This window comes from Oncorhynchus masou, chromosome 15 (genome assembly GCF_036934945.1).
Source record: "Oncorhynchus masou masou isolate Uvic2021 chromosome 15, UVic_Omas_1.1, whole genome shotgun sequence".
Classification (NCBI taxonomy): Eukaryota; Metazoa; Chordata; class Actinopteri; order Salmoniformes; family Salmonidae; genus Oncorhynchus; species Oncorhynchus masou.
In genome coordinates this window covers 22,088,818-22,113,276 of record NC_088226.1, presented here as the reverse complement: position 1 = coordinate 22,113,276, position 24,459 = coordinate 22,088,818, and the positions used below count along the sequence as shown (strand labels likewise).

The 24,459-nt window shown below is 46.3% G+C and overlaps 1 protein-coding gene across 1 annotated transcript in view; it reads right to left on the bottom strand.

The window, feature by feature from the left end:
• Nucleotides 1–386: 386 nt before the first annotated feature.
• camsap3 (calmodulin regulated spectrin-associated protein family, member 3) overlaps nt 387–24,459 on the bottom strand; it is a 52,707-nt gene continuing 28,634 nt past the window's right edge. The window contains 16 exon segments of the mRNA XM_064988708.1: nt 387–3,186; nt 4,405–4,523; nt 6,718–6,836; nt 7,108–7,210; nt 7,370–7,656; nt 7,860–7,993; nt 8,089–8,765; nt 8,768–10,326; nt 10,468–10,540; nt 10,990–11,060; nt 11,276–11,318; nt 11,724–11,808; nt 12,425–12,564; nt 13,035–13,173; nt 15,549–15,635; nt 15,776–15,931. Of these exon segments, the coding sequence (XP_064844780.1) occupies nt 2,884–3,186; nt 4,405–4,523; nt 6,718–6,836; nt 7,108–7,210; nt 7,370–7,656; nt 7,860–7,993; nt 8,089–8,765; nt 8,768–10,326; nt 10,468–10,540; nt 10,990–11,060; nt 11,276–11,318; nt 11,724–11,808; nt 12,425–12,564; nt 13,035–13,173; nt 15,549–15,635; nt 15,776–15,931 (4,095 nt within the window). The 3' untranslated portion in view covers nt 387–2,883.

Here is a 24,459-nt window from a genome sequence, read left to right as displayed (position 1 = left end):
TGAATAAGATTCACATTCCTTTAATCTTATACCCAGATTTGAGCATATTTAGTTTCGTTAAAAGAACCACTCAACCACTTTTTTTGTTGACATGGGCCATAGAGGGTTCGCGTTTCAGTTACACACATACCATTTAGCCAACAGTCTTAGCGTTGCACTGTGGGGCTAGCTGACAGTATGGACTTCAACTAAAAATGTCTTTTTTTTCCTCTCGCTTCAAAGGAAAGAAATTCCCTCAAACTTTAAAAACGGGGAACCGATTGGTAACTAAACTTTTAAAAAAGGTGTTTAAGGCCCCCATACGATAGATGCTTTAGAAATCATTTAAGCACAGGTGGGTCCAGAAACACTAAGAATGAGCATGACATAAATGAAAGGGGTAATGGTGATTTTTAAAATGATTTTATTAGCCCGTTCCAGTTACCTGGGATAGATCTGCAATCATGAACAATTTTGCGAGAGGAACACAAGCACTCTGCCCACATCGACACAGTGGCAACAGAGCTAAATAAAAAAGACAACATACAGGACATGTCTTCTATGAAATGAACATCAATCACCACTTTAAATGGGGAAAATTAAATCATAAAAAATCCTTATAATCATTACCCAATAAACACACCATGGGGTTACATGACTGAATTACTGTCTACAGGAGAATTGCACAGAATCCAGTTATAGTTCAACTATCGCATACGTACTCTCCTTTACAAACAGATATACACATTACACCAGTCACACACATCCATTCATCTCACACTCCTTGCCATACACACTGAACATACAACCCCATTGTCGAGCTTTTTAGAGAGACCAAAAAAAAAAATCTATCAGATCTCCATTGGAAATCTCAGTCAGAACGACAGGAACGTGATGTTGTTGGGAGGCAGTTTGTGATGTGAAACAAGACAGGAGAGATGACAGCTGATTATCAGCTGATGTAGTAGGCCTGCCAGCCAGAGTGCTAAATGAAGACAAGAGGAGATCAGAACCCACTAGGGCCTACAGGTTAGAGCAGTAATACGGTTTGTGTTCCAAATGGTACCCTATGGGGTCATGGGGTCGAGGCTTACCCAAAAACCGTAGTACCACACCATACCCTGCAGCGGGACCGAAATAGTGCTGATACAGTCCTGATTATCTTTCATTCACAGGTAACGTGTGTGTGTGTGTGTGATCTCAAATGACACAGCTTGTTCATTTTTGTCCTTGTGGGTTTATTTCTCAGATTGTGGAGAGTTCACTAAGTCTCTGTAGTCAGACAGTTTCTCTACTCATTCACTCACTGGCGCGCTCTTCTCTCAGACACACGCACACCTCGCTAATGGTAAAGCAGCAGGCTAGCTTATTCATAGTTCAACTAGTTTGTACAAATCATTGTCAAAACTGAAAGTAATTAGCAATAAACAGCATTCATATATATTAAATTGTCATTCATTTTTGTTTCTTTTTCTCTCTCCACACAATGTGAATCCTGGGTAATGCTAAACAGAGTATAAAGTCCTCCTTCATTTTTTCCAGTTTCATTCATCAAGATAATAATGTACAACGGTATAACGCTATTTTCATTCCACCTCTCGTACTGAAATAGGACATAAAGCAAGGGGGGGGGGATTAGTTCTCATTTCTGCTCACGAAGGCCGAAGCGATTCACTCAGCACAACATGTCAAAAATAGTGGTGTAAAAAAAAAAACATCCAGATGTCTACAGCTGAAGTAGCGTTGGAGCTGGGCGGAGTCCTTCATACCGCTCTGACTGACAGGCACGGCAGCCAGCCAAGAGTGCTAGAGCCCTCGGTGGACCCGCCCAATACAGTACCTCCCAGTCCTCGACTGGCCAACGAAAACACACCCGGGGGGGAGCCGAGTGGTTCGGGTGCGCCCTACATTCATGAGAGAGCAGTTTGCTAAGTCGGATCTCTTTCAGGGTGGGTTCTTCTGTCCCGTCTGCAGGGAGAGGCAGCAGACGGGAGGAGAAAGAGTCCTGGAATTAAAGAAGAAAGAAGGTCAGATTAAAGAAAGAGAAAAGAGAGAAAGAGAGGGAGATTGCGGGTCTGACCCCCATGTTCTGTTCAGAGAGCTGCGGCAGTGTGTGCGAGATGTTCCCTCTCGCGCTCACCACCAAGTGCTTAAGGTCACAATGGATGACTGTGGACGGGGTTAGTCAAGGGAAGGCAGTGGGAAAGCAGTAGGAGGCTGGGTGAGCCAGGCCCTGGGGGTAAGAGGCCTAGTACGGTGGGAAGAAGCCCTGTTCATTCTTGTCCTATCAAAACATTATTATTTTACAATCTAGGTATATCAGGCCGTGGGGGGCAATCAGAGGCCCCTACGGAGGTGTAGTGTGTGACAGACAGGGCCCTATGAATGGCTTTAGTAGTAGTGATTATCTGTAGCTGGCCCCCTTGTCACATGACATGTACAAATGTCCCCCATACACAGAGCGGTTGAAGGTCATATTCATTGGTGCACACCGTAGCAAAACATATTGCAACGAAAAACAAGCGTTTTTTATTGGACACATTCAGGTAGTCCCTCCCTGTTTTGGTCCGTTTGCCTCCTCGTGAATACGACCCAGATTGGTCTTAAAGGGGCAGAGACCATCCGGTTGGACAGGCTTAAAGGGGCAGGCGGTTTATACATGTCTGACACCAGTGTAATGTATTCCTTTCAGATCCTTCCGGCAGACTACCTGACCAGCCTACTGAACCAAAGCAGTCCCCAAATCAATAGCCAACACTGGACCAAACCAATATAAGAGAAAGGAGGGGGGAGGAGGGGGTGGGGAGGGGGGTTGACTGGGGGAAGAGGGGCCCCTGATTTACATATGTCCACCTCCTTCCTCCCCCACCTATCACCTCCTCCATCAGTGAAATGTTCTAGTTATTATTTGGGGGTGCCCAGCTTCTTGGGTGTGCCCGGGCGCTTGCTCTGCCACAGGTGCCCGGGGATGGTGAAGGCATCGACGCTCATGGACATGGTCTTGGACGGGATGGTGGTGAACTGTTTGCGGTCCGAACTATACTTGTAGATGGACTCCACCATGGCGGGGCTGATGACGCGAGGCCCGATGCCCGTTAGGCGCACCATCTCCTCGGTCTCTGGGTTCATGGTGTAGACGGCCCGGAACTGACAGCTGGAGTCACGGAAGAGGATGAGGAAGTGGTTGGCCTGGCATTTCTCCATCTCCTGAACCACAGAAGGAGATGGGGGAGATAAAACAAAATGTTAAAAACGCTTTAACAATGACACAATTCAATACATTCAACACGAATACACATTAGAAAGAGTGAGAGCTTTGCCAATGTAAACATATGTTTCCCATGCCAATAAATCCCTTTGAATTTAATTGAGAGAGAGAGAGAGTCCCCTAAGCAAGCTGGTCCGGGGGCTCTGTTCACAAACACACCCACAGAGCACAACACAATTAGACCCAACCAAATCATGAGAATACAAAAAGATAATTACTTGACACTTTGGAAAGAATTAACAAAAAAAACAGAGCAATGTTTTTTTACAATGCCATTTGGCCCTAACCAGAGAGTACACAGTAGCAGAATACCTGACCACTGTAAATTACCCAAAATTAAGTAAAGCTTTGAATATGTACAGACTCAGTGAGCATAGCCTTGCTATTGACTAAGGTTGCCGTAGGCAGACCTGGCTCTCAAGAGAAGACAAGCTATGTGCACACTGCCCACAAAATGAGGTGGAAACTGAGCTGCACTTCCTAACCTCATGCCAAATGTATGACCATATTAGAGACATATTTTCCTCAGATTACACACACAAAGAATTTGAAAAAAAATCAAATTTTGATAAATTCTCATATATCTACTGGGTGAAATACCAGTGTGCCGTCACAGCAGCAAAGTTTGTGACCTGTTGCCACAAGAAAAGGGCAACCGGTGATGAACAAACACCATTGTAAATACAACCCATATTGATGTTTATTTATTTTCCCTTTTGTACATCATTACAGCACTGTATATAAACATAATATGAAACGTCTTTATTCTTTTGGAACTTGTGTGAGTGTAATATTTACTGTTCACCTTTTGTTTATTTCACTTGCTTTGGCAATGTAAACATATGTTTCCCACCCAATAAAGCCCTTTGAGCTGAACTGACAGAGAAGAGGTGAACGGGATTATAAACAGTGGCAGTGTGGAGGCTCCAACCAGGTAGACCGACGGGCAATCCAGCCTAGTGGAGGACAGCAAGGTTGTTGATTTAAAGGGCTCTAACAGGGGTCGTTGTTGTTCGCATCCCAAATGGCACCCCTATTCCCTTTGCAGTGCCCTATAGAACCTGGTCAAAAGTAGTGCACTATAATGGAATATGGTGGTGCCATTTGGGATGCACACATTTGTTTAAAGTGGAGTTGTTGATTCATAGAGTTCTGACCTCTACAATCTTGTTTTTCTGCAGTTCGTTGACCTTGCCAGCAAGGCAGCAGCGGGAGATGGCGTTGTGGATGATGAACTTGTTGGACTTGAAGCTGGGCTCCTTGTACAGCTTGGGCCCTGGAAGCCAACACAAATATCACAAACAAAAAATCAAACACAAAAACAACACATCTACACAAATCAACAAAATCAATACAAATAGCATGCCATAGATCAAAGAACAAGTACGTTCCCATATGAGCTTTCTGTTAATATGTGATGGATTAGTTCAAACAGATACAGTTGAAGTTGGAAGTTCACATACACTGTAGCCAAATACATTTAAACTCAGCTTTTCACAATTCCTGACATTTAATCCTAGTAAAAATGTCCCATCTTAGGTCAGTGAGGATCACCACTTTTTTTTTTAGAGAGAAAGATTTCTTTCATCTTTTATTTCTTTCATCACATTCCCAGTGGGTCAGAAGTTTACATACACTCAATTAGTATTTGGTAGCATTGCCTTTAAATTGTTTAACTTGGGTCAAACCATTTGAGTAGCCTTCCACAACCTTCCCACAACAAGTTGGGTGGATTTTGGCCCATTCCTCCTAACAGAGCTGGTGTAACTAAGTCAGGTTTGTATGCCTCTTTGCTTGCACACGCTTTTTCAGTTCTGCCTACAGATTTTCTATAGGATAGAGGTCAGGGCTTTGTGATGGCCACTCCAATACTTTGTCTTTGTTGTCCTGAAGCCGTTTTGCCAGAACTTTGGAAGTATGCTTGGGGTCATTGTTCATTTGGAAGACCCATTTGCGACCAAGCTTTAACTTCCTGACTGATGTCTTGAGATGCTGCTTCAATATATCCACATAATTTTAATTTCTCATGTAGCCATCTATTTTGTGAAGTGCACCAGTCCCTCCTTCAGCAAAGCACCCCCACAACATGATGCTGCCACCCCTGTGCTTCACTGTTGGGATGGTGTTCTCCAGCTTGCAAGCCTCCACATTTTCCCTCCAAACATAACGATGGTCATTATGGCCAAACAGTTCTATTTTTGTTTCATCGGACCAGAGGACATTTCTCCAAAAAGTACGATCTTTGTTCCCATGTGCAGTTGCAAACCGTAGTCTGGCTTTTGTATGCCGGTTTTGGAGCAGTGGCTTCGTCCTTGCTGAGCAGCCTTTCAGGTTATGTTGATATAGGACTTGTTTTAACGTGGATATAGATACTTTTGAACCCGTTTCCTCCAGCATCTTCACAAGATCCTTTGCTCTTGTTCTGGGATTGATTTGCACTTTTCGCACGTTCATCTCTAGGAGACAGAACGCGTCTTCTTCCTGAGCGGCATGACGGCTGCGTGGTCCCATGATGTTTATACTTGCATACTATTGTTTGCACAGATAAACGTGGTACTTTCAGGCGTTTGGAAATTGCTCCCATGGATGAACCAGACTTGTGGAGGTCTACAATTTCTTTCTGAGGTCTCGGCTGATTTCTTTTTATTTTCCCATGATGTCAAGCAAAGAGGCACTGAGTTTGAAGGTAGGCCTTGAAATACCTCCACAGGTACACTTCCAATTGACTCAAATGATGTCAATTAGCCCATCAGAAGCTTCTAAAGCCATGACATGATTTTCTGGAATTTTCCAAGCTGTTTAAAGGCACAGTCATCTTAGTGTATGTAAACTTCTGACCCACTGGAATTGTAATACAGTGAATTATAAGTGAAATAATCTGTCTGTAAGCAATTGTTAGACAAATGACTTGTGTCATGCACAAAGTAGATGTCCTAACCGACTTGCCAAAACTATAGTTTGTTAACAAGAAATTTGTGGAGTGGTTGAAAAACAAGTTTTAATGACTCCAACCTAAGTGTATGTAAAATTCAGACTTCAACTGTACTTATGATGACATCATATTCTCAGTATAGGTTCTGTTCCCATATCCATACTAGCATTCCACTCATGATAAAGTTCTCTCTCGTAAACATAAATGGTAGTGTCGATCTGTCATGATACAAAGGGATGAGTGAGATAACGAGGTCTTAGCATCTTTCAAAATACGGACGGGTAGGGGACACTCGGTCTGTAACTTGCAAAGAGAGAGCTCTTCATTCCGGTTCGCTAATGGACCTGGAACTTAACCGAAGATCTGGCCAATTACACAAGACTTTAGTTCTGGGTTAAGTAATATTATTGATGAATGCTAGTGTGGATATTATTGGAACAGGAATATTGGAAGAGTGAACTAGAGATTATATCACAGTCATGGACCCCGAGTGATGGTGAACAGTGAGCTGTAACGTAAGGTTAAAAGGTAAACGTACCGGTGTACTCTGGGATGGAGGCGGGAGACGAGGCTGTGGAGGCATTCTCCCAGTCCTTCTCGCCGTTCTGATTGGCCATTCGTCCCGGTGACATCAGCCTTGAGGGGGAGTGAGATCGGCTGTATGGAGAGGAAAGGAAATTTGTTGTGAAGCATAACAAAACAATCTACATACCGGTACATAAACAGACATGCATTGAATTACACATTTGAGTTAAAAATGGGCCAATAATGAGGATGGGAGGAGGGGATAGTCAGGCAGCTACAGATCCCTGAGGGGGGTAACAACTAGTTATGGTTAACCATAGCTACATGTGCGGTGGAAATACAGCTCGTTACAGTTACCATAGCTACCAGTACGGTAAAATACAGCTTGTTGATAGTTAGTTACCTGGGAGATTTCCTGACGGTCAGTGTCCCGCTGTTGCCAGTGTCGTTAGCCATCGAGGACAGGTTCATGGTAGAGTGGGAATAGACCTTGTTGAGTTTGGAGCCTAGTGTGAGTGAGAGAGAGAGTGAGACCAACAGAGAAAACGTTGTTAAAATGTGACATCGCAGTCTTCCGAGATGCGCAGCACGACTGCAAACAACAACAAGGAACGCCTCCAGACTGACTCAGCAATGGGAGAGATGGGAGGGGAGTTTATATTTACCCATGAACCCCTTGGCGGGGCTGCGGGAAAGCACCGAGTCGTCCCGGAACATGGTCTTGGGTCTCTGCTTCTTCACGCCGCGCACCGTGGTGGGCTTCTGCCGCAACACCTTGTCTAGATCCTCCATGATCTTCAGCTGCTGCCTCCGCTCGTACTCCTGCCTGGTGAAGGTGTCTCTCCGCTGGGTCGTGCTCTCCGATGGGGGAGTACCGGGGGTCCGGGGCCGGTCCTCACCACTGCCACCACACTTGTCTCCCCAGCCCTCGATGTTAAACCACTCCGGTCGGCTAGAGGTATAGAGAGAGGGGAGGAGAACCAATCAATCAAATCAATTAATTATTCAAATAAAAATCACATTATTTATACAACATTTTTCACAAAGTGCTGGGCAGTAACCCGGGCAAAAAACATAAGCAGCGCCATCTAGTGGATCTAGAGAGTCGACTGTTGGACAGTGCAGTATTGTAAGTGGCTTGAAAACGCAACGCACATTGCATGCTCTTTCTCTCGCTTCTCCTCCTGCTCCAGTCTGCGTCTCTTCATCTCCTCCGCCCTCTTCCGCTGTTTCTCCATCAGGGCTGCTTTCCTCTGGGCCATCTCGTCCTCCGGCCGCACCTTGTCATCCTGATGGTGGACACACACAGGTACAGGATTAGTTAGGCTTACAACACATACACGGGCAAACAGACACAGACGAACACACACAGAGTCCGGCTAACCTTAAAGAAGAAGCCGACCCCTCCCTTCATCTCGGGTTCGGTAACGTCGCTCATGGAGTCGTCCATGACACTCAGGTCATCCTCGTCCCCGCACAAGGCCGATAGAGAAATCTCGATCAGGCTGCTGCGCTTGCCATTAAACACCCCCGCAGCTGGAACATCACTCTCAAACGAGCACTCGGAGGGCGCCCCCGAGCTCCCACCACCCCCATGCTCCTTTCTCCCCGAGGCCTGAGATGTGGCGGTATCCAGGTCGATGCTGAAGATGCTCTGGTCCTCGTTCGAGCCGGCGTCCGACATGTCATCCAGGGCCAACGACAGGGCCCGGGGGGTGGGGGTTGGGGCGGGGGAGGGGATTGGGGTTGAGGCAGGGCTGGGGGCAGAGCTGATGTTGAAGGTGGAGGAGTTCTGGTCCCGGCACTGCCAGGGGGAGGCGCGGCGCAGGTGGGGGATAGTGTCCACATTCTGTGGGGGGGTGAGGACGCGCGACAGGCCCGGGACTTTGAGGTCCTGGGGGCGGGCGTGGTGGTAGTGGGTGGCCTGGTGCTTGGGGCTCTTGGGAGGCACCGACTGGGCCCGGCGCTGGACCTGGGGTGACTTGGATGTTCTGGCGGGACTGGCTGCGTTGCGGCGGGACGACGAGGGAGAAGATGAGGCGGAGGAGAGGTCGCGGGGGTGGACGCGCGGGACATGCGAGTCGGGGGAGGGGCTGAGGATTTGAGACTGGGCGGGATCACCCAGGACTTGTTGCCGGCGGGAGCGGCAGGCTTCTTCCTGATGAGTTGGTTCTGTTGTTCGGAGAGGCGCTGCATGTCGCTCTGCAGGGAGCTTAGCGCCGCGTTCAGCTTTGAGACAGCATTGTTGTATTCCCCCAAGGGCGCTGGCTGACGCGCTACCACCCCGACCTGCTCTCCTCCTGGCCCTGCCGCCCCTGCACCCTTCTCCCTTCTGGGTAAGGAGGCCTGCTTGTTGTCCAGGTGTGATGAAGGTTTTATATTCCCCTCCTGCTCCAGTGAGAGGCGCCGTTTCTCCTGCTGTTGCACCTCCTGCTGCTCCTCGTTCTCCATGCGAGCCAGCCTTTCCTCTAGCGTCAGCCCCCTGAGGTCCTCCTCTGTGGAGGAGGTGCTGACCTGGCCCCCCTCCTCCTCCTCTCTCTCCCCCACTCCTTGCTCTTTCTTCAGCTGCAGGAAGGCGCTCTTGCCCAGTCTCTGGCGGTGCTTGGCGAAGATGGCCTCAATCCGTTTCTTCTGGGCCTCTATGGCCTTCCTCTTCTCGTCCAGCCGGGCTCCCAGCTCGGACATCTCGGTGGTCAATCCAGGACTCTTACTGGGGCTCTCCTCTGTCGACTTCTGGGGCTGGACCACCCAGCTGGTCATCGGAGCTGTCGCTGCCGGGGCGACCGGTTCACTGCTGCTGGCACCGCCGCTATTAGGTGACACACCCACTGTCGACGGTTTCTTCTTGCGCTCAGCGAAGCTGGTCATCCTCACGCCACTGTCCGGCGCGTCCGTTCCCCCTCCACAGCTTCTGGTGTGGACAGCAGGCGTGGCAGGGGTGGACTGGGCATTGGGGAGGAGAAGGAGGTCCTCAGAGGCGTCAGAGTCCACGCTCCCGTCCCTCAGCACCGAGTCGTCGTCCCGCGAGCCCTCCGAGGTGTGTCGGGTACGGGAGAAGGGGGTGGAGGAGGCCTGCTCCCTGGGTGCCTGCGTCTTGCCCCCCATGGGGAGGTGGGGGTGGTACATCATCCCAGATCGGGACGGGGCAGAGCAGCTGAGGGTTATGGGGTTAGGCGGGTGGGAGGAGTGAGCGGCGCGGCCGTTGCGTCTGGTGCTGGCCGGGTCGTCGGGAGAGTGCAGGAAGAATCCGTCGGCCGCCCCGTCAGGGTGGAGCCGGGGCTCCATCTTGTCCTCGTTGTGTATGATCTGCAGGGCCTCCTCGATGGTGGGCAGCTCCCCATCCCCGTCCCCCTCTCCCAGGCCATTCTCCTTCAGCAGCATGGGCACCACGGAGGAGCTCTGGGTGGCCCAGGAACCTCTGTGGGAGCCGGGGGGGGCGGGGGGCTTGCTGAGCAGGTGACTAAGGTCCTCTGGGGGGGTGTAGGGCACGCGGGTAATGGTATGGCCGGGGGCCACGTTATCAGAGCTGAGCGAGCGGGTAATGGCTCCGCCCATCACGACGTCCACGTCGCTGTCCAGGCCAAAGGGAATGCTAAAGGACACGGCCGAGGACAGGGGACGACTGGATGGAGAGACGGGAAGAGAGAGAGCGTTTACTTCCTGAAATGACTTCATTGAAATAGAATTGACCCCAACACTTTGTACTGAGATGGCTCCATATTTCAGTTGTAACAGAGAGAGAGACGAAGAGATGGGGTCCTACCTGAAAGGCTTCTTGGTCCATGTTCTCCCAGCTCTCTCTACATGAGACATGGAGGCAGACTGAGTCAGAGACGCTGCACACATTCACACACAGTCACCAACACAGACACACAAAGACACACAGGCACTAGTCAGGGCATGCAAAGATAAACACCAAAAATAAATACAGAAAAAAGGCAGAAAAACCTTCACTGGGACCCACTGATACACAAACGCGGACAACACAGTTATAAAAGACTCACCAGAGTGTGAACCTAAGTCCCTGTTCTCCCTCAAATACATTGAGGAGCGTTTGATTGAGCATGCCTGCCTGCGGTCACAGATGAACAGAGTTTGCACTTTCGGGACTATTCCATTGCTTCCATTGGGCCAGGCAAGCTCGTCAAGCAATCCGTTTCATTGCATTACACGTATTGTGTTGTTTGAGTGTAAATAAAACAAACACTATTTGAACCCGGGTGTTCTGCAGAGGACAGACCTGTGACAGACCGTAATGATGGGATGGGCGTTGCCCCGCACTCACCTGGCGCAGGCCCTGGTGACACTGGTGAGGAGATGGGCAGGAATGGCTTCTTGAAGATAGAAGGTGAGCCGCTGAAATACGGACAAAAACTTGTTTCAAGATTAAGTGTCAAGATGAAGCTTCAAGTTGATTTGCCATAGGTAATAAATACATTGGAAATCTACTCACTCACCCGAGCGCTCACAATAAACGTTCACTCTAAAGATATCATCCCTGAGACAGATTACTACTGAAATAGAAATATGAAGTCATGTTTGTGATTATGACAGTGCGAGAGCTGCTGTACCTGTTATTGCTCAAACTGGTTGGCTTGAGCGGTGCAGAAGCATCTGGAACAAAACAAACAGTCTCATTAGTCAAATGTCGACGCTGCCATTTAGGCCGACGCAGGAATCGCACACACAAGACTTGGGCTTGAATGTATCAAGCATATCAAAAGTAGAAGGGCTGATTTAGGATCAGTTTAGCCTTTTAGAATCACAATTATTTTGGACGGGGATGACCTGATCCTAGAACAGCACTCTTACTCAGAGTCGCTTTATGCAAATAGGCCCTGGGGGTGTATTCAGTGAGGCGAAACGCTCCGAATAATGCAGATAGAAATGTAACAACTAGAGCTGACATAATTCCCTATTCTACTTGACAGACCACCACATCTGTTCGATAGGACACATTTCTATGTGCACGTTTTGTAACATTGCATCCTCCTGAACAGGGCCAAGCCCAACACTTACCAGTGGTGTTCAGTGGCTGAACAAACTCCGGCCTCCGTACCTCGAACCAACCCAGCAGCTCCGCTAGGAAACTCATCATGTTGACCTGAACATACCAGAGAAACAGTTAAAGGAGCCCTGTAATGCAGTTTCGATCTCCGTAACAATTCATTCCTGGATATGAATGAAGTTACATGCTTTAATAGTTTTACTACATGTATGGCAACCAGCGGCAGTTGGCCAAACACTCTTTGTATAAGACCATCTTTTTATATTTTTTTTATTTAACATTTATTTAACTAGTTAAGAACAAATTCTTATTCACAATGACGGCCAACCGGAGAACAGAGGGTTAACTGCCTTGTTCAGGGGCAGAATGACACATTTTTACCTTGTCGGCTCGGGTATTCGATCTAGCAACCTTTCGGTTACTGGCCCAACGTTCTAACCACTAGGCTACCTGCTGCCACTGGGCTACCTGCCGCTCCAGTCTAGGCAGAGACATACATTTAGCCACACATTTCCAAATACATGGCTCTGGGGGCAAGACAATGTGTAGATCGGAGCTCTCCAAACCTGTGTCTGGAGCGCTACCACCCTGTAGGTTTGTACTCCAACCCTAGTCTAGCGTGCCTAATAATAAGCTAAATTAAATCTGGTTAGTTACAACTGGGGTTGGAGCAAAATCCTACAGGGCCTTACTGGGGGGGGGGGGGTTATACCTGGAGCTCCTGTGGGGAGTAGAGCAGGTCCTCCAACACTAGGGGGCAGCAGCTCTTCAGACAGCTGTCACAGAATTCTCGGATCAGCTGCAGGTTGTACAGGCTGTCTTCCACCGCCATGGACTCCTTCATACACACATCTGAAGGACAAAACGAGGATCACTTTATTGTCCAACTATACGCAGAGGACCGACGGGAATTCGACTTTATCCCAACCCCGCTGACAAAGTCACACGTACAGTTTGGAGAGGCTAGAGCACAGGGAAGCCATATTACAACTCCCATTTAACACAGGAACGGTACAACGAGCAGGTAGTCAGGCCATTGAGTCTAAACATCTAACACAGGACAGGTAGTACAGTATGTGTAATGATACAATGATACACTGCACACAGTAGGTTACTGTAATGATACACTGCACACAGTAATACAGTAGGTTACTGTATTAAAGGTAGTGTGGTTTAAACCTAGATGGAACCTGTAACAACCCTCAGGCATGTCCTATATTGCATTGTATTGGACAACTATACGCAAGTCCTGTGTTTTACTTTTGTAGTTGCACATCAAATACTGTCATGTTAATTTGTATCATGTGGTTTTATGTACGTACCCTCCAGCTGCAACAGGCCGGGGCAGTAGTAGTGTACAACAGCAGCGATGGCACAACCGTTGGAGAGGTCTTTGACTTCAGTCACCACCGGAAATGTAGGCTTCTGTTTAGACAGCATCTTGTCCTTTCTGTAGCGGATCTTAGATGGGGTGAGAGAGAGAGAGAGAGAGAGAGAGAGAGAGAGAGAGAGATGTCATTGAGTGAGTACGGGAGAGTTGGGGAGATGTCCAGGCTTTACTGTTCATTGCGAGTTCAAGGTCAATGTTCTTAAAAAAATACACACAGGTGGACATACAGCACAAAATGGTACATACACACGTGCACACAAACACCCATCAGGCTCGCGGATAACAACATGCTCCTAGAGGAGAGAGAGAATGAAGGGGTGGAAGTGGAGAGAGAACAGATAACAAGACATGGAAGTGGAGAAGAGAAAGGTGCAGCCAACCAGGCAGCAGAAGCCATGGGGAGAGAGAGAATGGCTTGCGTCCCAATTGGCACCCTACTCCCTGTATAGTGCACTACTATTGACTATGTAGTGCAGTAGTCTTGACTAGGGCTCTGTTCAAAAGGGAATAGGGTGGCATTTTGGACATAACCATAGAAAGAGTCCAGAGACAGCGAGGGCTTTGTCAGTGGAAAGTAGGCCAGGAGAGAGAGTCTCGTCGGAGGAAGATATTTAACCCAACCTGACGCAGGTAAACTATTCAGGTTGAGACTTCAGGTTTTAGACAACGACTGAACACAGCCAGCACAGTATCAACATTGTCAGCAGAAAGTAATACCTGGGGTCTGTTCAGGAGAGTGTAATGTTACACAACCGTCCAATAAGATAGAAAACGTATATAGTGTCAAACAGCTATGACTATCGGCCATGTTAGAATGGTTGCATTGGCACAGTTCATAATGTTTCACCGCACATTAAAAGGTCTACACCACGAGCTCATTACTTCTTACTCTATGGGCCCTGGCTAAAATTAATCCAACAAATAGGACTCAAAACAATGACTGGCTAGTGGCTAGAAACAAACAACAAAAAACGTCACATGGTCCGTTTTAAGACAGAGACGACCAGACGGACTGGTTTCTAGCAGAAACATTTTTTTTTCTCTCACATTTCCAGAGCCCTGAGTGGATTACATGTGATTTATGTCCAATAACAACAATACCCTGCCCATCCCTACCCCTCCCTGTGACATCAGCCCAGGGAAATGTACAGCGGATAGGCCTAGTGCAGAGCAGTGAATCAGTATGCCTGCATTCTTATATTGTACCAACAGGGGGAGAGGCAGGGAGAGAAAAACAGAACAGACCTCTCATTCAAAAATCTAATAAGAGCGAGAATAGAGAATATGAAGACGGAGAGAAAGATAAGGAATGATGCAAAAGAGGAGAAGAAAGAGGAGGAACTTACAGGGACAAGTTTCCAGTACCAGCGAGTGGGACACTGTCAGAGAGGAGGAAAGAGGACAGAGAAAGAGGAAAGCAGGGAAGGAGAAGACAGGTGGAGAGGAGAGGATACTATATGTATTAAGGCTACTTTAATAGGACAGTTAAGAGGAAAAAGACAGTTTTGAAGAGGGTATATATATATATATATATATATATATATATATATATATATATATATAAAACAATTATACAACCAGTAAGCATTATGTTGAGATACTGGTAACTGCAAAATTAAATGAAACACTTAAACGAGGGACACGAAAGCAGGCGCTTCCACACAGGTGTGGTTCCTGAGTTAATTAAGCCACTAAAACATCCCATCATGCTTAGGGTCATGTAGAAAAATGCCCAGTTGCCCATTATTTTGGCTTATCATGGCTACAAGACATCTAAGTGACTTTGAAAGAGGAGTCTCAAAAGGAGACTAGGGGGTTTAAAGGGTTGTGTGTGTGTGTGTGTGTGTGTGTGTGTGTGTGTGAGTCACCAGATCTCAACCCAGTTGAACACTTATGGGAGATTCTGGAGCGGTGCCTGAGACAGCGTTTTCCACCAACATCAACAACAAAAAACACATGATGGAATTTCTCGTGGAAGAAGTCTCACATCCCTCCAAACTTCTAGGATCTATGCCAAGGCGCTTTGAAGCCGTTTCAGCGGCTCGTGGTCTCCTTTATTTTGGTAGTTACCTGCACAAGCACCAGATTACTAGGGAGATTGCATGTAAAGTGTGTGCGTAGGAGACTATACACTGTCACGATAAAGTAGAAATATCTTACATGCACACGCTGTATAAAACATGCTTGTTCACAGGAAATGTTTACGTCAGAGTGTTTTAATAGCATGTAATCCATGAGATTAATGTATACGTGTTACACAATGTGTTTCATAATGTGAGTGCTGTTGACATAAATACTGCATGCTTCCTCAATGGCACCATATATCATACATAGTGGACTACTTTTGACCAGGGCCCATAGGGCTCTATACAGATGCACTATATAAGGAATAGGATGCCATTTTGGACACAGTTCCTGTGTAGTACAGGTGTAGTGTAATACTTACAGAAGGCTGGACAGGCTGTGGCTCTGTGCTGTCCTGAGACGGGTCACCCTGTGCACCCTCTGTTTGCTCTCTCAGCCTCTGATTCAACTGGGGATGGGGGGGATGGGATGGTGGAAAGCCACACGTTATAAGTCTGTATATTTTGTACTCCGATATAAATTGGGTTATGAAATCATGACTCGGCGAGACAGAGAGAAAGAGAAAGTCCTCCCTGTCCTTGTCCTCACCCCATTCACCCAGTGGAGCAGGGTGTTCTCCCAGCTGGCTCCTCCCACTCCACCCAGAAGCTCTTCCCCTGTCGCCGCACCGGACATCCTCACTGCGCTCACAGTCTCCATGGCGCCCACCGACATCAGGGCATCCATCACCGCCAGGTGGGCACTCTGCACCAATCACAGCAAAGAGAACAGGGAACTGTCAGCATTGGATAAGTCAGGGGAGGTAGCTGCAGGGATTGGCTGTCCGCACACCAAACCCAGACGACATTTAATACAGCATCCATCAATTATGGCTAATGCAATAATGGTGGGTAGCAGCACTACCATTTAGGCTGTGTCCCAAACGGCACCCTACCCCCTGTATCGTGCGCTACGTTTGACCAGAGCCCATAGGGTTGTATCAAAGGCCCTGTTCAATGTAGTGCACTATTTAGGGAAGCGGGTGCCATTTGGGCCACAGCCTCAGACTGCTCTGAAAGAGCATGGTCCATGTTAATGTGGCAGAGCTGGCGAGATGAGATCACACCAGGCTGCAGTATGTAGTATGTATGGCAGGTTCTCAGGTCAGTACCACAACCAGCCACTAGGGGACTCCAAGAACCACAGCTCTGAATCAGCAGAAAGCAAGAGGAGAGAGAGAGCAGGAGAGCAAAAAGAGAGCTGAGAGAGAGAAAAAGAGAGAGAAAGAGAGCTTGTCTGGAGTGAACTTTGGAACATCTGTGCTATCACGATAACAGCCCTTTTTTACTCTGTGTACTCCCTCTCTGCCCCTTCACGGTATACTTTCTCTTTCCTCCTAGTCATTCCCTCTTCTCCCTTCGAATCGTTGTGTGCGCGCGTTTTCTCCCTCCTCTCTGCTAGGAGATATGGCAGCATGACTCATGGATGACAGGTTACAGGATAACGTTGTGTACAGTGCCCCTCGGGCTGCGCAGGATACAGTTTGGTTCTGTACAGCGTTGTTCTGTAATCAACCCACTAGGGATGGCTCAGTGAGAGAGATGCACAAGCCCCAGGAATCCTGTGGCGCAGTGTGCGTGTGCACACACACTAGAATGTGAGTAAAACTACACACACAAAACCCCTTCTTTCACAACAACACAACCATAAAACATACAGTATCAATTTACACAACATACAAAAGGGCACAACAATAGCTTCCCCCCGTCACATCCCAAACCGAAACTGCCGTATTTCCAGCCAACCCCCAATGCAGGGTCCATTGCTTCTCTTCCTCTCCTTGCCCAAAATCATGACAGTGTCTTTCTCCAAGCTAGTTAGAGCCCCAGTACCTTTTCTCATAGCCAAACCTATTAGTGCCTTTAGTTCTCATGGCCCAAGCCCATTAAAAACACACCAAAAACATGATCAGCTCACTCAGAGGAGAGCTCCTTAGCTCCCATAAGAGGGTTAGCTCGTTATCGGTCTACTGCTGCTTCCCATGGGGTTAGGTCAGGGATGGGCAACTGATGGGGTTGGGGCCCCAACAGAAATCGTAACTCATCATGAGGGGTCTGCGTAGACAAGAACAGCCTTTGACCCAGTTAGTACAGTCAAAGATTTGTATAACTAAACCCAGATAGACGACAGTCATTTCCAACGGGAACAAATGAGTCATAGTTGCCAGTAAGGAGGGCAGAGCCAAGCACGAGCTAGTGAGATCCTATTGGCGCATTCTAGCATGTATCTGCATATTTCCGTTAGGGAACGCCTCCTCTGAAGTGCGCGTGAGCAATAACTCAATTCGCTTTTGCACTCCTAAACAACGTGATTTTTGTTTTGTTTTTTTGTGTGCAAAGGGTAAAGTCCACAAAAAAATGTCCACTCTGGACATAACCGATTATAGTTTTGGGAACAGAAAACCGTATTGAAATCAAACGTTTCAGGGATCAGAAAATGTGCAGAATGTCACCCAAAATCCATCTCGTTTCATTTTCTCTCACTGCCGGCCAGTGGACTTCCTCTCACTCCTATTTTTGGCAGTGAGTGGAGACGTGAAGGGGAAGCTTCACATTAATACAGCCAGTGAAATATCTCTCTCATTGTTCCCATCTGTGGTAAAGTCTACAACTGTTCATAGAAACACAATGCTCTGACCTAATCAAACCAGGGCCAGTGAAGGAGAGTGCAAGTTAGAGAGTCTGGAGGGTTGGATTTAGATAAGTGCTCTTAGGGTTATCAGTAGGTCTGTAGGACAAATATAGACAGACAGAAAGAAAGACAGCAGGGCAGACAGAGACAGACACAGAAAGAAACAGATAACTCAGTGTGCAGACAGCCAGGCAGGCAAGCAGTGTTAGTCAAGCCTGGAAAGCACAGCATTTAGTCAAATCAAAAACAATTTTATTTGGCACATGTTGCCGAATACAACAGAACACAACCTTACAGTGAAATGCTTACTCACAAGCTCTTAACTGACAATGCAGTTATGAAAAATACCTAAAAATAAATTAAAAAGTAATAATTAAAGAGAAGCAGTAAAATAACAATAGCGAGGCTATATACAGGGGGTACCGGCACAGAGCCAATGTGCGGGGGCACCAGTTAGTCGAGATAATATGTAGTTGTAGGTAGAGTTATTAAAGTAACTATGCATAGAAAATAAACAGAGTAGCAGCAGTGTAAAATAGGGGGGGGGGACAATGCAAATGGTCTGTTTATAAGCCTTTTGGACCTAGACTTGTGGCGCTCTAATACCACTTGCCATGCGGTAGCATAGAGAACAGTCTATGACTAGGGTGGCTGGAGTCTGATCATTTTTAGGGCCTTCCTGACACCACCTGGTATAGAGGCCCTGGCTGGCAGGAAGCTTGGCCCCAGTGATGTACTGGGCCGTACACACTACCCTCTGTAGGGCCTTGCGGTCGGAGGCTGAGCAGTTGCCATACCAGGCAGTGATGCAACCCGTCAGGATGCTCTCGATGGTGCAGCTGTAGAACTTTTGAGGATCTGAGGACCCATGCCAAATCTTTTCAGTCTCCTGAGGGGGGAATAGGTTTTGTCGTGCCCTCTTCACGACTGTCATGGTATGCTTAGACCATGTTAGTTTGTTGGTCATGTGGACACCAAGGAACTTGAAGCTCTCAACCTGTTCCAGTACAGCCCCGTCAATGAGAATGGGGGAGCGCTCGATCCTCCTTTTCCTGTAGTCCCAATCATCTCCTTTGTCTTGATCACGTTAAGGGAGAGGTTGTTGTCCTGGCACCACATGGTGCCAGGACAACAGGTCTCTGACCTCCCTATAGGCCGTCTCGTCATTGTCGTTATCAGGCCTACCACTGTTGTCATCGGCAAACTTAATGATGGTGTTGTAGTCGTGCCTGGCCGTGCAGTCATACAGACTCAGTCAAGGACAGGTTGAAAATGTCAGTGAAGACACTTGCCAGTTGGTCAACGCATGCTTGGAGTACAAGTCCTGGTAATCCGTCTAGGTCCTGCGGCCTAGTGAATGTTGACCTGTTTAAAGCTCTTACTCACATTGGCTATGGACAGTGTGATCACACAGTCGTCCCGAAAAGCTGATGTTTCCGTGTTACTTGCCTTAGATCGAGCATAGAAGTAATTTAGCTCGTCTGGTAGGCTCGTGTCACTGGGTAGCTCGCGGCTGTGCTTCCCTTTGTCGTCTGTAATAGTTTGCAGGCCCTGCCACATCCGACAAGCCCGGGCCGGTCTAGTACGATTCGATCTTAGTCCTGTATTGACGCTTTGCCTGTTTGATGGTTCGTCGGAGGGCATAGCGGGATTTCTTATAAGCTTCCGGGTTAGAGTCCCGCTCCTTGAAAGTGGCAGCTCTACCCTTTAACTCAGTGCGGATGTTGCCTGTAATCCATGGCTTCTGGTTGGGGTATGTACGTACAGTCACAGTGGGGACGACGTCATCGATGCACTTATTTATGAAGCCAGTGACTGATGTGGTGTACTCCTCAATGCCATCTGGATATGTGTATGTAAACCTCCAACTTCAACTGTGCAGGAGTGTTTTGCTAGCACAGACTGGAATATGTCATGCAAAGTTTATGTCCTAACCGACTTGCCAAAACTATTGTTTATTAACAAGACATTTGTGGAGTGGTTGAAAAACGAGTTTTAATGACTCCAACCTAAGTGGATGTAAACTTCTGACTTCAACTGTATGCGAGGTGAAAATGATGAATCAGGCACCCTATCGATAGCAACAGCTCATGGTCCTCCTGGAATTCTTTAAAAAATATATATATTTAACCTTTATTTAACTAGGCAAGTCAGTGAAGAACAAATTCTTATTTTCAATGACGGCCTAGGAACAGTGCGTTAAGTGCCTTGTTCAGCCGCAGAACGACAGATATTTACCTGGGCAGCACAGGGATTCGGTCGAGCAACCTTTTGGTTAATGGCCCAACGCTCTAACCACTAGGCTACCTGCCGCCCTATCAGAAGTTATTTTGACTCAATGGAGGAACTAAGTCAGAGAAATGCTGATGAATGTCTTGTTCGAGCTGTGTATGCAACTGGTTCACCTCTGATACTCACAGACAATGTGGATTAGAAGACATTTCTGAATGTTCTTTGCCCAGCATACACCCCTCCAACCAGACATGCTTTATCTACTAATTTGTTGGATGCAGAGTTCAACAGAGTTCAAGTGAAGGTCAAGCAAATCATAGAGAAAGCAGACTATTGCAATCATCTCTGATGGGTGGTCGAATGTTCGTGGGCAAGGAATAACGAACTACATCATCTCCACCCCTCAACCAGTATTCTACAAGAGCACAGACAAGGGACATCAGACACACCGGTCTCTTCACTGCAGATGAGCTGAAGGCAGCAATCAATGATCTTGTACCACAGAAGGTATTTGCACTGGTGACCGACATACTGCGAAAATGAAAGCTGATTGGTCTAAAGTGGAGGAGTCCTACCCTCACATCCCACCCATTGGCGGTGCTGCTCATGCATCGAATCTGCTCCTCAAGGACTTCATGGCACTGAAAACAATGGATACACTCTACAAGAGAGAGTCAAGGAAATGGTTAGGTATGTGAAGGGTCATCAAGTTATAGCAGCAATCTACCTCACCAAACAAAGTGAGAAGAATAAGAGCAGCGCATTGAAGCTGCCCAGCATCACCCGTTGGGGTGGTGTTGTCATCATGTGACTGTCTCCTGGAGGGGAAGGAGTCTCTCCAAATGGCCATAGCAGTAGCCATTGCACGGATTGAGGGGGACAATGCCATCCTGTCTGATGTTCAGACTCTGCTTGCAGATGTAAGAGAAGAAATCCATACTGCCCTGCCCATTTGTTTAGTTTTGTTACCTTTATTTATACAGGTTTTTCTCATTGAGATAACATCTCTTTTCTAAGAGAGACCTGGTCCAATAGCAGCAGGGGGAACAACGTTTCAGACAAAACAACTTACATTCACTAACACAACATTAAACAAAACTATAAACACACATACAATACAACAAAAACATTTTACATTAAAAACAAAGCCTTGACTAAAAACAGCTGTCCTAAAGACAATCACACTCTTCTATGATATATACATCGATCAAGTGTTTAAACTCCACCAACGAAACTAGATCATCAAATTTTTAAATGTTCAGTAGAGAATTCCAGAACCACGGAGCTAAGTAACTAAAACTATTTCTACCATGACCAGTTCTAATTTTAGATACTGTTAGAAGCAAATGAGAATGGGACTGTAATTAATATTTATCTACCGACCTGACAAAAAAAAAAGAACAGAGATCAAATGGCATTTTATAAAATCAGTGTATACCCGTGTTTAAGCCTACGCAAGGTCAATGACGACCAGCCAACAGCGCTGTAGAGATCAATGTTTTTGATTTGTAATGAACCCGAGGGCTCCATGATACACTGAATCAAGTGCTCTCAGGGTAGTGGCTGAGGCCTACATATACATATATATACATACATATACATCAATCACTAAAATCTAAAACCACCAGTAATGTACATCGTTCCAGCTCCTTCCTGGCCTCAAAAGAAAAACAAGCCAAGATGCCGGTAATAAAAACCTATTTTCAGCTTGAGTTTCCTTATCAAGTTCTCTACATGAACAGTGAAGCTTATCATCAACCCACACACCCAAATATTTGTACACTTTAACTTGCTCTATAGTATGTCCAGCCAATGTAGCAATGATATGATTAGTAACATACCTGGCATTTGAAAATAGCATGCATTTTGTTATAACCAAAATTAGAACCAGTTTTTAAAATCATACAGATTCTGTTATATGATATTAAATGCTCTTTGGGCATTTTCAAAATCTAAAGATAAACTACTACCACTTGAATAAAGAGCATCATCTGCATAAAAATGAACATCCCCTGTTTCAATAAGATCTCTAATGTTGCTGATATACAAAATGAACAACAGTGGGCCCAAAATAGAACTCTGCGGAACACCTGAGCACACCTCTACGGACTCAGATTTACAACCATCCGCATTTACACATTGGTTTCTAAATTACCTATCAAATCGTACACAATCTAGAGCATGACCAGTAATTCCACAACATTTTAACCTTTGCACTAACACAGCATGGTCCACGGTGTCAAAAGCCTGTGACAAATCAATAAAGACAGACACACAATGTAATTTCTTATCAAGAGCACAGTGGATGTAATTTAAAACCTTCAATGTTGCTGAAACAGTGTTGATTGCATTCCATTTAAGATGTTGTTTTCTTGGAAGTAGGCCTTTAGCTGCCTGCTAACTAAAGGACTCCAGTACCTTTGACAGTACAGACAATTTTGATACGGGTCGATAGTTGTCAAGTAGCGAAGGATCTCCACCTTTCAGGAGAGGCAGTACAAAAGCAGATTTCCAGAACTTGGGGATTTACTTTATATCAAGCATGAGGTTAAAAATACATGTTAAGGGGGAGCAATGATGTCTGCAGCTAGGTGTAGGAAGCAGAGGTCTAGTTCATCAGGGCCAGGATGAAAAGGAGAACCTGGTAAAGGAGTGCACAGGGGTGTCAGGTAAATTCATAGGGGGCTCAGTTATACCTTTGACCTTTTCAAATAAACTGCCTGCATAAAAAAAATGCTAGTTCAAGGCTTTCTGAATGGAGGTTCTCTCAGTTACAATCTGTGTGTCTACCAACAATTGTTTGGGAAGCGGTGGATCTTTTTTGTACTCCAAACCCTTCACGACTTGCCAAAATTTGGATGGATTATTTAAATTATGTGAAGTAGATTTCAGGTAGTGGTCTGCTTTCAATTTACAGATCATAGCCACACCCAAATTTCGAAGACGTTTAAAAGCCATCCAATCATCTGCCAAACCTGTCCCTCTTGCTTTAGCCCACATAGCATTTCGTTCCTTTATGATTTTTGTAAGTTCCTTAGTAAACCAAGGGTTCTTGCTGCCCTTAATCCTGATTTTTTTTAAAAGGCATGCCTATTGCATACATCCTGGAATGTGTTATGGACGTAAGAAAAGGCTAGTTCAACATCAGGGATTAATTCCATTCTATTCCATTCAATGCTAGACACATCATGTAAAAAACCTTGAACATCAAACCGCTTCCAGTTTCTTTTCGTAAACCACGTGGAGATTTCTTAGGAATTTTACCATCTCTCACACAGGCAATAGCACAGTGATCACTTATGTCATTTGCAAAAATACCAGAAGCATTAAAACAATGAGGAGTTGCTCCAAGCAGAGTAAACTGCAGTTCTAAAATACATCAAAAAGCGTAAAGACTTCTGCCTGAAGCCCATACACACCGCAGCATCCTGTCTGGTGCAGAGATCAACGAGGCCTATGTCGTCTCGCCACCTTGGCCTGGATGAGGACAAGGTTCTGGGCAGTCTGGCGAAGTCGACTTCCAAGCAAGGGCTTTGGGATGAAGATGCAATATGGCAGTCGTGCCAACATGTCTTTTCAGCCACCTGGTGGAAGATACTTTGTGCATCTGAGGCTCTTTCCCCTGTTGCCTCAATCATCCGCCAAATCCCACCACCATCAGCCGCCTCAGAGCGCAACAGGTCCTTGTTTGGGAACACACACGCGCCAAAGCACACAACAGGCTGACCAATACAATGGCTGAAAAACTGGTGGCCACCCGGGAAAATGTGAGGCTTTTTGAGCCTGACAGCAAGCCGTCCTCAACAAGGTTGGAAAGTGACAGTGAAGATGAGGTCTTAGAGTCTGATGTTCAAGAGGTAGACATTGAGGAGGTCCAGGGAGAAGACATGGAAGTCTGAGAGGAAGACAACCAAGGATTTCGTTTCTGGACTATTATTTTACAGATGTATGTTAAAAACGTTTTTTGAGAGATGCGATGGATCATTGGGGATCATTCAATATTCCCTTTTGTTGTTCAGGGAAATCATCCCATGTGAAGAGTCAACTCATTTAATTACAGTTCAATTCGTAAGTAAATGTATTTTTTTATTCCTATTGGAATGATTTAATAATTTGCAATTATGTCTACTTGTGATAAGGTAAAAGGTTTATGTTTGTCTCCATATGATATGTAAATATATCCAATGCAATAAACATCAACATTTAATTGGTATTAATATTAATTTGCATATATTCCTGTTAATTCCCATTTATTCTCATTAATTCCCATGGAAAGTTTCCACCTGAATATTCCCCAAAATGTGCAACCCTGGTGGCACCCACGCACGAACACACACCAGGTTCTGAGAAGTGGGCCTACAGGTACATGT